Raw genomic sequence first — 16,578 nt, 5'->3', positions numbered from 1 at the left:
ACAAACATATCTGATAGCTGCAGCTCCCCAAGCATGAAAAGAGCCTACCACCTGCCCCACAATACGTGAGGCCCTGCTCAAGATAATGCAGAGATTATGCCCTATGCATGGTTCACAACTTCCATGGATTCCTGGGAGACAAATGCAGGAGAACTACAGTCAGAAGATCACACTGCTGCACACATTCTTATCCTGCCCCCTGATCCAATCCTTTTGAGCCACAGTCCAGAAAACAGTAGAGAGCATAGAAGGCCTCACAATCCCTGCAGATCTAAGCCTCTGCCTGCTAGGCTTACCTACTATAGAGCAATATGCAGGGTAATGCAACCTTTCATTACTGACTATGAAACCATGTATTCTCCCCATTGAGCTGGAACATAACATTTAGATGCAACATCTGTCCATGTGTAGCAACCAGAGAGGCTTCAGAGAATTTCACCAAGAACTTGGTTAAAACTAGGCAGCCTGGAAGCCATTCCGAGAAACCCACATAATCCAGGTACATTCCTCATAGACCCAGATCACCCCTAATAAAGAGTGAAACTGAAAGCAAGCGGCTCCAAACCTCCACAAAAGTTAATCCCAATTCTAAGCGGCCCATCACCACATTTGTAAGATGTTTGATACCTCCCGGACCAGGAATTATTACCAAATGACCCAATCCCTCCCTAGTGCTCTTCGAAATATTGTATGATAAACTGCACAGTGACTCAATAAAATCTGATCAATCTCAGGTGACATTGCATACAGGGATAAAAGCCCAAATGTAGTCTTCTGGTGAATTAGGGATTGAAAGCTGGGAATGTTTGGACAAAAGCAGACAGATATAATTCAATCACCATTTTAAAGGCATATATTCTGTCTTTATATTATTATTTATAGTAAAATGCCAAAATATGTAACAATTTGGAAAGGAGAGAAGAAGAGTTGATTGAAACATAGGAGCATCTTTGCAGTACTGGCTGAGGAGCTGGGAGGTGTAAAATTGAGGATCTACAATGCTGCATTGGCAGGTAGGTGCAATTACAATGTGACAAGTTTACATAGGAAATTGCCATTATAAATGTGGACATAGTAATTTGTTATTGATAAAAGGTGATAGAACACGCAAGAAAACACAAGGGGCGGGGATCTTCCCATATTGAGGGGCCGGGGGGTGGTCTCGACGTTGGGGAAATTTTTGGCTGGTACGCTCGGATGAGAAACAGGACTCTTCCCCCAATATTGCCAGCAGGAGGCAATCTAGAGCCAATAGGTGGGGAGGCGGCCAGTTAAGGAAGGTGAGTGGGCCTTCCATGCTGCCGGCCCAATCAGAGGGCCGGCAGCTCTGTAGCCTCGGCAGCACCACTGAGAAAGAGAGGTGGCTGCTGCTGAGGCAGCAAGGGAGACTCCAGGGCGCCTCAAAATGGAGGAACCTCACAGGGGTGGCAGAGAGTGATTTTTTTTCCTGTATAAAGCAGGCAGGACCGGCAATTGGAGCAGAAGCCCCTGAAGCGGGATTGGCAGGGCCTCAGAGGCCGCCATTGTCACTGGTAGCCCTCTCCTTGGGCTATGGAGCTCTGGCTCCGATGGCCCAGCTGGGAAACCATAGGGAGGCCACCTCCTTGCAGCCGACAGACTCCCCAAGCAGAGGGGGTAGCTCCACCAATGGCAAAATGCTGGCAGCTTGGGAAAAAGACTCTAAATTGGGCTTTTAATTGTCTAAATTGTTTGCCCACCTCCAGCTGCTGAGCTGCTGCTGTTCCCACCACTGCAAACATCCCCGGCAGTGGGACTGCATGGGGAGCCGTCCTGGTGCAGTTCACCAGTATTTTACTGGCCCTTCCTCTGCCTCCTAGCTACCACCCCCACACCCAGGGGCCGTTAAAAATTCCATTGAAGATTGGTAATATTATACTACAATATATTACTATTTGTTCTTCCCTGGAATTGGGGTGCCAAGACCAAGTATAGATTTCAGATAAAGTGAAATTAGACGGTAGAGAATAATTGGTCCAGGACATTTTGAAAGTCCATGCCATCTCCTTTTTTTCCCACATTCTAAGTCATGGTGAAAGACCTGGTCAAGTCTGGCAATCAATCAACTAAGCTACTTCACCTCATGTTGTACAACAACTGGTTGCTTTTTTCTGTGGGGAGTGAGAGAGGGCGAGGGAGGTTTGTGGAAGGAAGCTAGTAATATTGCCAATGGATAATTTAATGCTTGTTAATAGATGTATGATAAATAAAATTGTGGGTAATAGTTCTCCCAAAGGTTTTAGTTTTAGTTTAGTTTAGGGATACAGCACTGAAACAGGCCCTTCGGCCCACCGAGTCTGTGCCGACCATCAACCACCCATTTATACTAATACTACATTAATTCCATATTCCTACCACATCCCCACCTGTCCCTATATTTTCCCTACCACCTACCTATACTAGGGGCAATTTCTAATGGCCAATTTACCTATCAACCTGCAGGTCTTTTGGCATGTGGGAGGAAACCGGAGCACCCGGAGAAAACCCACGCAGACACGGGAAGAACTTGCAAACTCCACACAGGCAGTACCCGGAATTGAACCCGGGTCGCTGGAACTGTGAGGCTGCGGTGCTAACCACTTTTGAATTTAAGCTACTAGACTAGCTTGCTTTTCTCAGGAAAAACAGGTTAGTGTTCAAATTCAAATATTTATGACGCTCAGAGTTCAAACTACAGACTAATCTTCTGGCCTGATCTGCTAATAACTTAAGTTTTTTGTACAAGTGTGCAAGTTGTTGCAGGCTGATTTATACACTGGAATCTGTAATTACTTAATGTGCCCAATCTGCATTAAAATTAAATCAAGTAGAGTATTGTAATCTTGAAAGAAATGAATGAGACAATTTTTTTCTTTGTAACCTAAGGATCTTTATTGTGTAGCAGGTATGGGTGGTACTGAAACCACATTATAAAACTAAGTAAGTACAAAGCATAATATGAAATTATCTATAAATAAAGGTCATCCTTACCTTATAAAGGCCCGTGTAGTGTGTACAGGACTAAGAGGTGATTGACTGCAAGTGTTTTCCGTATTGGAATGATTCTGGGTACTGGCTACACTGTTGTTGGTCTCATTTTCCTGCTTAGAAGTAAGAAAATCATCCATGTAAAGAAATTTCGATGACCAGTTAAAACATATGCTGTATGTTTGTAATCAAATACAAAATATTGTTACAGGTATCTTTTGTACATCAGTACATACTAAGAAAAGTTCAATTTCATAAAAATCATCATCTAGGGGCCGAATTCCCAAGGCCATTCTTCCAGTCCCTCACCAAAGTTCCCCCAGGACTCCAGCGGAATGTTTCAATTACAGGCCGGAGCCTGGATACACTGGGTCCTGACTTCCGTAGTGAAATTGCACTCAGCCTTTTAAGGTGCAGAGCCTCCACTCACCCCTTACAAGGCCAGCCATGTCTGAAGGGGCAGGGCTGATGACAAGCACTCCTTACTCTGAGACTTCCCACTTCCCTGCCCCATAAGGGGCACTGCATAGGAGTGGACAGTTTGAACAGAATACGCATCCTGCCTAAGCAACAATCAGCAGCATGTATGCGGTACAGACACAAACACTGATCACTTTGACAGCATTCCAACACATAATGGGTGACAGTGCACCTACCCGTACAATTAAAGAGACATTTGCATTGGTGTGTCATAATCTTTGCTATTTACAGGTAATATGCTGTATGCTCTAACATCAATTATTGGACAGGTCAGTCAATGGGAAAAATGAAAACTTACCAGCCCATTATGAATTGTGTTTCAATTTAGTCTATAATAATGTGGATCAGGATCTCTGTTCACAACATAGGACAGGTATTAAATTCACTGTAGCATCAGTTCTAAAATCTAATTTAACATCCATATGTTTTCTGCTTTTGTAGTTATTCATTGATCATTTTATTGCGAACCATCTAGTTTCACTGGGTTTGCAGGAAATGTAGCAATCAATGGATAATTAAGCAGTCTAAAACTGTGTGGGAGTATAATTTATGATGGAGGGAAGATCAATGCAGCCTTTAGTTGAGCTACCTAGCCACAATAATGTCCTATTATATGCATGTATGCTCATCATTGCTATTTACTTATTCGCTTTGTAGGAAATAAACAGAGAAATCATTATATAGTTTATATCTCAATTTCAACCTTCAGTGATTCAACTAACTACCCAGTCGGTGATTTTTCTGAATGTTTATAACAGCCCGTGTTGGAAATGATCATTTCACTACTGTTCTGAATAAAAAATAAAAACTTCAGATGCTGGTATTCTGAAATAAAAACAGATTTCACGAAAACGTGCTATGCCGAATGATAATTTTTTTTAATCCACTGGCTGGAAACCTGAATTAAATTTTAATAAAGCAAAAAAAGAACAGATAAAAGGTGACTGCTAGCAGCTAAGATGGCCACCGCAATTTGTATCACTATATCCTACATTCAAATGCATCTAGGTGGAGACGAGTTGTCTGCCCAGTCCCAGCAAGAACAATGACCTGGGGAATTTGAGTGAATTGCCTGTCCTGCTCCCATTAACAATACATGAAGGCAATCACTTGGGACATTAAACTGGTGGAGACAAACCACTCAAACCTAATCACTTGAACAATGGGACCCTCGTTGAGAAAAGGGAATTCCTAGACATGAACTGATTAAGTTGCAAGAGGGAATACACACTGATAGCCATCATGTTGAATCACTGGGTGACAGTCATGTGACAGGCCCACCATCTGTGTGTTTAAGCTGGTGTTTTCTCTGCAGCAACTGAGACAAACAAACAGTTAGACACTGACAAGAGAAGACCCAAGTGGGGTCCCTCCTCTCTCTCTCTCTCTCCAGTCCACCTTACCAGTTTCAAACCCTGCCTGCTGGCCATAACCACCTAGGCCTAACACTGCTGTAGACAGAGACCCTGTGAAGGAAATCATCTGCCTCGCTGTCTCCAGGAGAATCCCGAATCAGCTGGCCACCTCGAGTGTGTGTGTGTGTGTGAACATTGAAACATAGCTTATTATTTTACTTAGATCAGTTTAAGTACAATAAAGTTAACCTTTTTCTTTGTTAAGCTCAATAAAACCTGTCCGATTGGTTCTTTTTATGATCATAGCATGTAAATAATTAAACACTCACTGAATTGGTAAGTATATTCACATTAAAAAAGGAAATAAACCTGTTGTGGTCAAACAAGGAAAGGAACAAGAGGGAAGCCCTTCGACCACTCCTCACCTGATTGTAACACAGCAAAGTCTGGAAATTGGATATATATTTGAAAAGGCAGAAAATGCAGGGCTATGGCGAAAGAGCAGGGAAGTAGGGCTAATTGGATAGTTCTTTCTGGGAGCTGGCACAGGTATGATGGGTTGAATGACCTCTTTTCTGTGCTGTATGATTCTATGAAATACACAGAATGTCAATCAGCATATGTAAAGAGAAAGAGCAGGTTAACTTTTTGGGTATGTACCCCTTCATTAGAACGCTCATTATAATTCCGACCACAGAAACAAATATTTAACGTGCTATAAGAAAGCAAGAGGGACATGCTGTGATGATTGCTACATAGCTGAAAATAATTTAACATGAAAATGCCAGAAGCCAAAGTCTAACAGCTTGATAACAGACAATAATACATTAACTGAAAACGTTATCAAGGTGTGGCACAGTAAACATGCTGCTATTGCAGACAGCTTTGTCTGGTTTCATTTTCTTTCCCCCAAACAAATACTGGTTTTGTAGTGGAGCTGCTTTCTGGATTAATGTTAATACTATTTTCTCACACGCCTAACCTTATAATGCAAATATGGCACCAGATCACAAATATTTTCCCACTGCTCCTCAGACCACAACAGTACCAGTCAATGAGAATGCACGCATTGCCTACAAAATAAACAACTACACCTGTTGGAAAATAAAAGTAAAATTCAACAAAAATATCGGCCTAATATTTACAGGGAGGTAGGAAGGGTGTGGGTGAAGCTAAAAATGGCCAAAGAACCCTGCACACCAGGGGATGCAGAGGTGCTGACAGACTTAACGGTAGGACCTCATTATAATTTCTTTGTTCCATTTCCCACCTGGTTGCTGGCCAAATGGACAGCTTGGTCAGTGGCTGGTAGGTAAAACTAACCAGTGGCAGGAGGCCATAGCAGGGGACCCTTGGGACGGCCGTCACCATTCAGAAGTGAGGCAAGGTCAGCAGTTGGGAGGGGGCGGATGGTGTGGGAGAATAGGAAGGTCACGATTGGCAGGAGGAAGGCCAGAGGCTCTTTGGGGAGTATTTCTGTTCCTCCTGGAGCACAAGGAAAGCTGAGAAATGCACTTATTTTGTTGAATGGGCAGTTCCCACCTCTCTTCATGGTTGGGTTTCCTGGTCCTGGGAAACCAATGTAGCTGCAGTGTATCTTAAATTGACTCCCATTTGCACTATGGGAGCCCAATTTAAATATGATAATTAAGTGTTCACCTCATCACTGCAGGCCACTCAGATGCCTCAATATCCCCCACCAGGTGGGCGCAGTGTATTGGGGACGTGGTCATCATATTTAAGTCTTTAATGCCCCCACCTGACCCTTTCCCACCCATTGTGAGAAGGGGAGGGGCACAGTTAATGTTGAGGCAGCTATCTTTTTATTTCTGTTTAACTTTGCACTTTCAAATTTATTTCTCTTTTTCTCCTTTTATTTTCTCTTCCCATTCTCTATAAGGTGCTCGGTATGGCTGCTCAGGCTCTGGCTGCCACTGGCACTTGAATATAATAGCTGTTCCTCGTGCTATCATCTGCTCTCCAGTTCATTCCCTCAAATGCCACTAAAGACACTCTGCATCCCAGACAACAGGGTGACCTTCAGTCATGTATTTGACTGTCAGTTATTTTCAGGAATCACAAAAACAATATTTACATAATATTTTTGTTTACAAAATGTGTCACAAAAATACATTGTAAAAATAGAACACTAAACTAATGTAATACTAATCTAACTTGCTTTAGGCACACTAAACTTGTGGTCATATAGTTGTGACTGCAAATATCTGCATCATACTGGAATCTTTGTATTATCTTCTGTTTTCCAATGTAAATTTAGAGGTTTTTAAATTGATGGATAGTAATCTTGACATTTTTATTAATGGTTAAAGCACTGTTAAAGGCAACTCAAGAGTGACAGACAGCGTTTTAACTTTATTTGACCAGGTGCTGTGTCAAGCTCTATTTCCTTTTTAAACTGCTCATTCATCAAGATGAGAGAACCTCGAGGACCAAACAAAATACAGGAATTGGTAAAGAACCAAAAGTACACATGCTGATTCCGAGATTTTGAAATGGGTGAGAAATCCAACTCTTCAAGTTATGTTCCATGTTGAGAAAAAGCAAAGCAGATTGCTCACTCAGAGAGCTATTATTACTCAGGTGAGGTATGTGTGCTCAGCTCAGCCCAAAACTAACAAGCTTGAAATAAGCTTCAAGACAAACAGTGTACAGAAAATGCATATTATATTGAAGCAGCTGGAAGTAAATGTGGGATTTAGTTGAGGCATTATTGATTATACAGCTACCTTGTTGTTGCTTCACAAACATATTTATTCAATGATTTGTGTGGCAATCTCCCTCCACTTAATATTGGGAGTGGTGTGCAGGGAGAGAATGGGAGTGCAATTTGTGGGGGTTAGTAGGGGGAGAATTGGAATCAAGCCAAATTGGGGGATGAAATTCTTATGGAGTGAGAAGGAATTGGTGTAGAGCGTATGGGGGGAGCCCATGAACAATGGGAGAGTGATATGTTTTTATGAATCCACACCAACGTTGAGTACCATGTATTTCAGCCCAAGTATCTCAAAATAAAAGTGTTCATCAAAATTGGTCTGATGGTTATCCATATAGATTATTTATAATTAAAACCAAACAGACACATTAAAACATCCTGGGTGAATTTAATGTTGCATTTGAAAATTATGACATTAAGTGAATTATATTCATCAGCATGCCATGGAGTTGAAGGCATGAATATCTCTATTTTCTTTTTCTCCTCATAGTCTTGCTGAAATATTCATCTCTTGCAGTAGAAGGGGTTGTCAGATGAACTTGTCCTAGGTCTCTGTTGCTGCCTTTTGTTAATTGGCTGCCAGGAAGTGGAAGAAAGTTGTCATGCAATGAGTCCCTTTGTTTTCGCACTGTCAGTAAATAGCCTCCCCATATCAACATGGTTAAGATTTGACACTCAGCAAACCAGACCTGTAAGTGACCTTCAACTGCATGGAGCAACATTCTATAATGTTCTAGGCAGATCATAACCACTGCTATCTCTTCTCAGGACAGCAGTTGCAGTTAATGATTCTGCTTTTGTCATTTTCACTCCTCTAGACCCATCTTTTCTTTCATTTTCTTATCATCACCTCCTTTTGCTTTGCACCATCATCCTTTTTTGTCATTTACTCACTGCTGCCTTTCAGACTTTCATAGACTTTCCCCTTTGTTCTTTCACCCCCCCCCCCCCCACCCCCGCTTTACCCGAACCACTCTGGGACCAGTGTCCTGGCAAATCATATAACTAGGGCAGTAGAGAGGGCTTTAAACAAAATAGTGTGGGGTGGGGCAGGGTTCAGGTGAGGGGATATTTGGAAAGTTAAAGAGAAAGAGCAAGGAAATAGTGCAGGGTAATGATACAAGTGACAGGAAGAGACAGAGCATACAAATATAAAAATAAAAGTAGGCAAAAATGGTAAGACGACAGAGTTAAAGGCTCTTTATCTGAATGTTCACAGCATATGTAATAAGATGGTTGCATTGATAGCACAAATAGAAATGAATGAGTATGATATGATAGCCATGACAGAGACATGGTTGCAAGGTGATCGAGGCTGGGACCTGAATATTCAAGAGTATTTTACACTTCAGAAGGACAGGAGGAAAGGAAAAGGAGGTGGGGTAGCTTGGTTAGTAAAGGATGAGATCAGTCCAATTGTGAGAAATGATTTTGGCTCAGAAGATCAAGAAGTAGAATCTGTTTGGGTGGAGATAAGAAATAGCAAAAGAAAGAAGTCACTGGTGGGAGTAGTTTATAGGTCCCCTAACAGTAGCTACAAAGTAGGGCACAATAATAATGGGGTTTGCAAGAAAGGCAAAAATTGTGTGTGATTTTAATTTTCACATCGATTGGACAATTCAAATTGGCAAAGGTAGCCAGGAGGATGAGACAGTTTCTTAGAATGATATGTTCTAGAACATACCCAGAACCAGCCTACTTTGGACCTGGTAATGTTAATTAAAGTCCTCATAGTAAAGGATTCTCTTGGCAAGAGTGATCATAACATGATAGAATTTCACATTCAGTTTGAGGGTGAGCAATAAGGGTCCATAGCTAGCGTCTTAAAATTAAATAAAGGCAATTACAAGGGTATGAAGACAGAGTTGGCTAAAGTAGACTGGGAAAATAGGCTAAAAGATATGATGGTAGAGGAGCAGTGGCAGACGTATAAGGAGATATTTCATAATTCTCAAAGATATATTCCATTGAGGAAGAAAGATTCGACCAGAAGGATGCACCATCCGTGGCAAACTAAGGAAGTTAAGGGTGGTATCGAATTGAAAGAAAAGGTGTACAATGCTGCAAAGATTAGTGGTAGGCCAGAAGATTGAGAAAATATTTTGAAACCAGCAAAGGATGACTAAAAAAAGAGGGAAAAATTGGAGTGAAAGAAAACTAGCAAGAAATATGAAAACAGATAGCTAAAGCTTCTACAAATGTCCAAAAAGGAAAAGAGTAGCTAAAATAGGTTTTGGCCCCTTAGAAGATGAGACCGGGGAATTAATAATGTGAAATAAGAAAATGGCAGAGACTTTCAACAAATATTTTGTATCTGTTTCCACATTAGAAGACACAAAAAGCATCCGAAGAATAGCAGAAAATCAGGAGGCAAAAGGGAGGGAGGAACTTTAAGCAATCACGATCACTAGAAAAAAGTAATGGGAATACTAATGGGACTAAAGGTTGACAAGTCCCCTGGTTCTGATAGCCTGCAGCCGAGGGTCTTAAAGGAAGTGGCTGAAGATATAATGGATGCATTGTTTGTAATTTTCCAAAATTCGCTAGATTCTGGAAAGGCACCAGCAGATTAGAAAACCACAAAAGTTCAAGCAAGGAGGGAGACAGAAAGCAGGAAACTATAGACCAATCAGCCAAACGTCTGTCACTGGGAAGATTTTAGAATCCATTATTAAAGAGCTAGTAGCAGGACATCTAGAAAATCAATATAAAATCAGGCAGAGTCAACACGGTTATGTGAAAGGGAAGTATTGTTTGACAAATTTATTAGAGTTGTTTGAGGATGTAACAAGCAGGGTGAATAAAGGGAAACCAGTAGATGTAGTATTTTGGATTTCCAAAAGGCATTCAATAAGGAGCCACATAAAAGATTACTAGACAAGATAAGTGTTGGTGATGATATATTAGCATGGATAGAGGATTGGCTAACTGAGAGGAAATAGAGAGTTGGGATTAACGGGTCATTTTCAGAATGGCAAATTCTAACTAGTCGAGTGCTACAGGGATCAGTGCTGGGGCCTTAACTATTTACCATCTATATCAATGACTTGGATGTAGGGACCAACTGTATTGTAGCCAAATTTGTTAATGATACAAAGATAGGTAGGAAAGCAAGTTGTGAGGAATAAACAAAATGTCTGCAAAGGGATATAGATAGGTGAAGTGAGTGGGGAAAAAAATGGCAGATGAAGTATAATGTGGGAAAAGGTGAGGTTGTCCACTTTGCTGGGAAGAATAGAAAAGCAGAATATTATTTACATGGAGAGAGTCTGCAGAATACTGCAGTACAGAGGGACTTGGGTGTCCTTGTACATGAATCACAAAAAGTTAGCATGCAGGTACAGCAAGTAATTAGGAAGGCAAATGGAATGTGGGCCTTTATTGCAAGGGGGATGAAGTATACAAGTAGGAAAGCCTTGCTACAGCCTGTTATGAAAGTGATTCTTTGTTGTAAAAAATATTTTTAAGGAATTTATGGTTAAGCTGAATAAATGTTGGACCAAATTTTCTTTTTAAAAGGAAGCCATCAAGAGGACTGAGGGAGCCAGATTGGCAGAAATGGTGCTGGTTGTCACACGGCTCAGGTTAGAGATGAGCAGAAACCCTGGTAACAGAGGCAGAAAAGTGACAAGTGCTTCTTTGATTGGACAAGCCCAGTAGTAACAGAGAACACCTGGGATGGGCAGTAAAACTGACAAGTTTTCTGGCATTATTGGTCAGTGTGTGTGTGTGTAGTTTTACCTTCTGGAAGGAGATAAGAGTCAAGTGCTGCTGAAGTGTCAAAAAAAGGACAGAAAAAAAGAAGAATTCCAAAGAAGACTACAACCTAGCTCGCTTTCCCGCAGTTCCCTAAAAGTTTCTGTGATGTCCACTGTGTCGATTCATCTTGTTTCCTGTATTTGAGAAAGGCCTGCTAAATTACTTTTCAACGCCGCCTGAAGAGAACTATTCTGGAAAATTCTAGTGACTTGTCTGCATGTGCTTGGAGGTTGGACTGTGTGTCAGTTTGGTGCAGTGTGTCTCATCAGCTATTTTCTTCAGGGGTGGGCAGGTGATCTGCCCAAGTTTTTTTTGTCTGTAATAGAGCTCTGATCTAAAAATCCTTCAACATTTTTTTTTCCAGTTAACTGGTGTAAATATATATTTGTGTGTGTGAATGTGAAGGGGCTAAGGTAAAAAGGGAATTAAAAAATTTGGTTAAGGTAGAAATGTTGGATTTTTAAAAATTTGATCTGTGAGATATTGTTTTTAAACTTCATTGCTAGTTAAGACTGGTTTTATTTGTTCAGAAAAGAAACCTGGGTTAGTGTGATCTATTATGGGAAAAATAGAGTATATGATTAACTGTATTCGTAAATGGGGAAATTTTTAATAACTATTTTGTGACCTGTGGAGAAGTGGGACTGAATTAACAGTGCACTCCACCTGCCTCAGTTATAACAAGCTGTACAGGGCATCGGTGAGACCGCACCTTGAGTAGTTTTGATGACCTTATTTAAGGAGGGATATACTTGCATTGGAAGCAGTGCAGAGAAGGTTCACGAGACTGATTCCTGGGATGAAGGAGTTGTCTTGTGAGGAAAGGCTGAGCAGGTTGGAATTTAGAAGATTGAGACAATCTTATTGAAACATATAAGACACTTATAGAGGACGAAACAGGATTGATACTGGGAGGATGTTTCCCCTCATGGGGAAATCTAGAATTAGGGGGCACAGTTTCAAATTAAGGGGTCTTCCTTTTAAGGCAGAGATGAGGAGAAATTTCTTCTCTCATGCATCATTAGTGTTTGGAATTCTTTTCCCCGGAGAGCAGTAGAGGCTGGGTCATTTAATACATTCAAGGCTGAGTTAGACAGATTTTTTATCTACAAAGGAGTCAAGGGTTATGGGGAGCAGGCTGGAAAGTGGAGATAATGTCACAATCAGATCAACCATGATCTTATTGAATGGTGGAGCAGGCTCGAGGGGCCGAATGGCGAACTCCTGCTCCTATTTCTTATGTTCTTAGATTCTCCCTTTTTACCTTTGTGCTTGCATAAAACCTGTTACATCCCTATTTTTTTTCATTTCTGATGAAAGGTCATCAACTTGGAACATTAACTCTGTTTCTCTTTTTCCAAATGATGCTGACCTGCAGACTATTTCCAGCATTTTCTGCTTTTGTTGCAGATTTCCAGTATCTGCAGTATTTTTGCAATAACATCACAGGACCCTGGTTGGTATTTAAATCGTAAATTAAGTATTGGGCGGCACAGTGGCGCAGTGGTTAGCACTGCAGCCTCACAGCTCCAGCGACCCGGGTTCAATTCTGGGGACTGCCTGTGTGGAGTTTGCAAGTTCTCCCTGTGTCTGCGTGGGTTTTCTCCGGGTGCTCCGGTTTCCTCCCACAAGCCAAAGACTTGCAGGTTGATAGGTAAATTGGCCATTATAAATTGCCCCTAGTATAGGTAGGTGGTAGTGAAATATAGGGACAGGTGGGGAAGTGGTAGGAATATGGGATTAGTGTAGGATTAGCATAAATGGGTGGTTGATGGTCGGCACAGACTCGGTGGGCCGAAGGGCCTGTTTCAGTGCTGTATCTCCAAACTAAACTAAACTACATTCTGACATATTGAGAGCTGAAGTGCAGAGCATAACCAGAGATGACAACGTGAATGAAGTGCACTGTAAACAGAGTGGGAAGGTGACAATTTGTGAGAGTGGGAATTTGATGCAGTTGTTTGTGCAAGTTTAAGGCAGTAAGCATTTAAAACTAGGAACCTGTTACTAATAATCTGTTACTATGACATTATTAAATTAATAATTTCAACTACTTAAAGTAATTCATTGTTAAAATACTAAAAAATAAACCAAGTGATTTAATTGCTTAAAACTTTAATTAATTATATAAAACAAGGTTAGAGATGACAGTGTAGGAGGTGTGCTGTATCTACAGCATGTGGGAGTTTGTGGAAAGCAGCATGATTCCAGGAAACCACATCTGCAGTGTCTGCAACTTGAGGAACTTCAGCTCAGAGTTATTGAACTGGTGTCCAAGGTACAGACTGATGCATCAGGGAGGGAGAAAGTAACCTGGACATTTTGACCCAGAAGGCAGTCACATACCTTAGGTTATATACTGATTTAGATCTGATTAGTGGTCAGGAACAGTAGGATGTGATTGTGACTCAAGCAGGTAAGGGGAGTGCAGATGCAAGAGTGGAGGAGCTTGAACCTTTGCCATTGCCGAACAAGTGCGTACTACTAGTGTGGATGAGAAGACAGACTGCAAGGAGGATGGGAAAACTGACCATGGCACTATGGTACAAGAGGCCAGTCAAGCAGGGGTATTGAAAAGGAATACGATAATAGTAAGGAATAATATAGTCAGGAGAATGAACAGTGTTCTGTGCAGCCGCGATTGGGAGTCCTAAAGGCTATGGTCCCTGCCCAGTGCCAGGGATAAGGACCTCTCCTCACAGCTGAAGAAGAATTGGGGAAGGCAGGGGAGGATCCAGTTGTTGTGGTATATGCAGGAACTAATGACCCAGGCAGAACTAGAAATGAGGTCCTGCTCAGGGAGTTTGAGGAGCTAGGGTACAAATTAAAGTACAGAACCTCAAAAGGTAAAGATCTATGGATTTTGTGAGCTTCGTGCAAATTAGCAAAGGGACAAAGAGATTAGACGCTTAAATGCATGGCTGAAAGAGTGGCATGGGAGGCAAGGGTTTCAACAGATGGGGCACTGGCACCAGTACCAGGAAAAGAGAGAGCTGTTCCATTGGATGAACTCCACTTAAACTGGGCTGTGACCAGTGTCCTGGCAAATCAAAAAACTAGGGCAGTTGATAGGGCTTTAAACTAGTAAGGGGGAAGGGAGGGAGGGTTCAGATAAGGGTAAATTGATACGACCGAAAAGATAAGTGAAGCCTGCAGAGCAGAGCAGCAACACGAGTAAGATCGAGCAGATTGTGTTAGCAAGGGACAGAACAGTGAGTAAGGTCACATCAGGGAAAAGTAGTAGAAAGTTAAAATTAAAGGTGCTATCTCTGAATACAAACAAGTATTCATAACAAGATAGAGGAATTAATGGGCATGAAGATACACGGATTTCATCTAAACGCTACGTGAGATGTGGCTGCATGATGACCATGGTTGAGAACTAAATATTCCAGTGTACTTGACTTTTATAAAAGATAGCCAAAATGGAATACAAGGCGGGGTAGCACTAATAATAATGGATGATACTTAGGCAGTAGGGCGAAAAGATCTTAGCCCAGAAAATCAGGATGTAATATCAGTTTGGGTGGAGCTAATAAATAACAAAGAGTGGAAAACATTAATGGAAGTAGTTTATAGTCCCCTGAACAGTAATCATAGTGTTGGACAGATTATAAAGCAGGCAATTAAAGGAACATGTAACAAGGGTAATGCAATAATCATAGCGGACTTGAATCTTCATATAATCTAGACAAACCAAATTGGCCAAAGTTGCTTGGAGGACAAGTTCATGGAACACATTCGAGAGAGTTTTCTGGAACAAAATGTTGAGGAAACAACTGGGGAACAGGATATTTGAGATCTAGTATTGTGTAATGAGACTGGGTTAATTAATTATCTTGTAGTAAATGATCCAAAAGGGAAAAGTGATCATAATATAAGAGAACTTCATTTTATGTTTGAGTACGATGTGGTTAAGTCTGAAACTAGGGTCTTAAATTTAAACAAAGCCAAAAACAAAGGTAAAGGGGGTGAGTTGGCTGAAGTAGACTGGGAAATTAGATTAAAAGATATGACAGTAGATAAGCAATGGCAAATATTTAAAGAAATATTTAATAATTATCAGTTATATATTCCCTTGAGAAATAAAAACTCCAACTAAAGAGAGTCATAGAGAGATACAGCACTGAAACAGGCCCTTCGGCCCAGTACGTCTATGCTGACCATCAAGCACCCATTTATACTAACCCTACATTAATCCCATATTCTCTACCAGATCCCCACAATTCTCCTACCACCTACCTACACTAGGGGCAATTTATTCAGCATGTTTTGCCTGTGGGAGGAAACCAGAGCACCCAGCAGAAACCCACATGGTCACAGGGAGAACTTGCAAACTCCGCACAAGCAGTACCCAGAACTGAACCCAGGTCACTGGAGCTATGAGGCTACAGTGCTAACCACTGCACCACTGTGCCGCCCAGTTAAGTACAATATTAGATTAAAAGATGAGCCTTACAATGTTGCCAAAAATTAAGCCTGAGAATTGAGAGGGTTTTAAAAATCAGCACAGGATGGCCAAAAGATTGATAGAGGGAGAAAATAGAATGAGACTAAATTATCTAGAAATATAAAACAGATTATATGAGCTTTTACATGTATATAAAAAGGAAAAGATTAGCAAAAGTAAATGTGTGCCCCTTGGAGGCAGAGAAAGGAGAAACTATTTTTTGTATTCTTTCTTGGGATGTGGGCGTCGCTGACAAGGCCACTAATTATACAAACAAGGAAAGGTAACCAGAATAGTATAAAGTATCAGGTAAACCAGCTGCTGCCCTACCTACCAGTACTAGGAAACTGCAATTCACTTACATGGCCTTAGTGTATGCACAACACAAATAACATTTGGCCTCTTGACTTGTTTAACAGATGTTGGATTGAAGTCTGAAGCAAATGGCAATGACTTCCACAATGGGCTTAACAAATTGTCTGCCACCAGGAGGAAAATAACTCGAAGCGGGAGGGATAAAACATAAAAAATATTAGGTTAATAATCCACATCAATAAAAGCATTGTTGAATTGTAATTGTTGAGGTTAGAGAATGCCAAAACTGCTCTTGTTCTTGTGAGTTACAAATTTGGTAATAGGTGTGCACATTAATAAAACTTTCCAAATGAATTAAACTTCAGGTAAACAACAGTTCAAGCATAAAATGGGTCATAAAGCATTTTGAACTTATACCTTTGGACAGGAATCTCAAATATCATTGAAAGAGTTATAATTACATGCTCTCATAATTTTCATTCTAATAGACCGACTTGTAG

General features: G+C 41.0%; 1 protein-coding gene across 5 annotated transcripts in view; it reads right to left on the bottom strand.

The window, feature by feature from the left end:
- Positions 1-16,578, bottom strand: part of LOC137383847 (ladinin-1-like) — a 143,117-nt gene that overhangs the window by 41,359 nt on the left and 85,180 nt on the right. For 4 of the 5 annotated variants that reach the window (XM_068057147.1, XM_068057149.1, XM_068057150.1 and 1 more), the window contains one exon: positions 2,989-3,101. In XM_068057147.1, the coding sequence (XP_067913248.1) occupies positions 2,989-3,101 (113 nt within the window). The remainder of the gene's footprint in view (positions 1-2,988; positions 3,102-16,578) is intronic. The other variant, XM_068057148.1, reaches the window with a different exon arrangement.

The sequence above is a fragment of the Heterodontus francisci genome, chromosome 25 (genome assembly GCF_036365525.1).
Source record: "Heterodontus francisci isolate sHetFra1 chromosome 25, sHetFra1.hap1, whole genome shotgun sequence".
Classification (NCBI taxonomy): Eukaryota; Metazoa; Chordata; class Chondrichthyes; order Heterodontiformes; family Heterodontidae; genus Heterodontus; species Heterodontus francisci.
The sequence above is the reverse complement of the archived record's forward strand: the minus strand, read 5'-3'. Positions and strand labels throughout refer to the sequence as shown.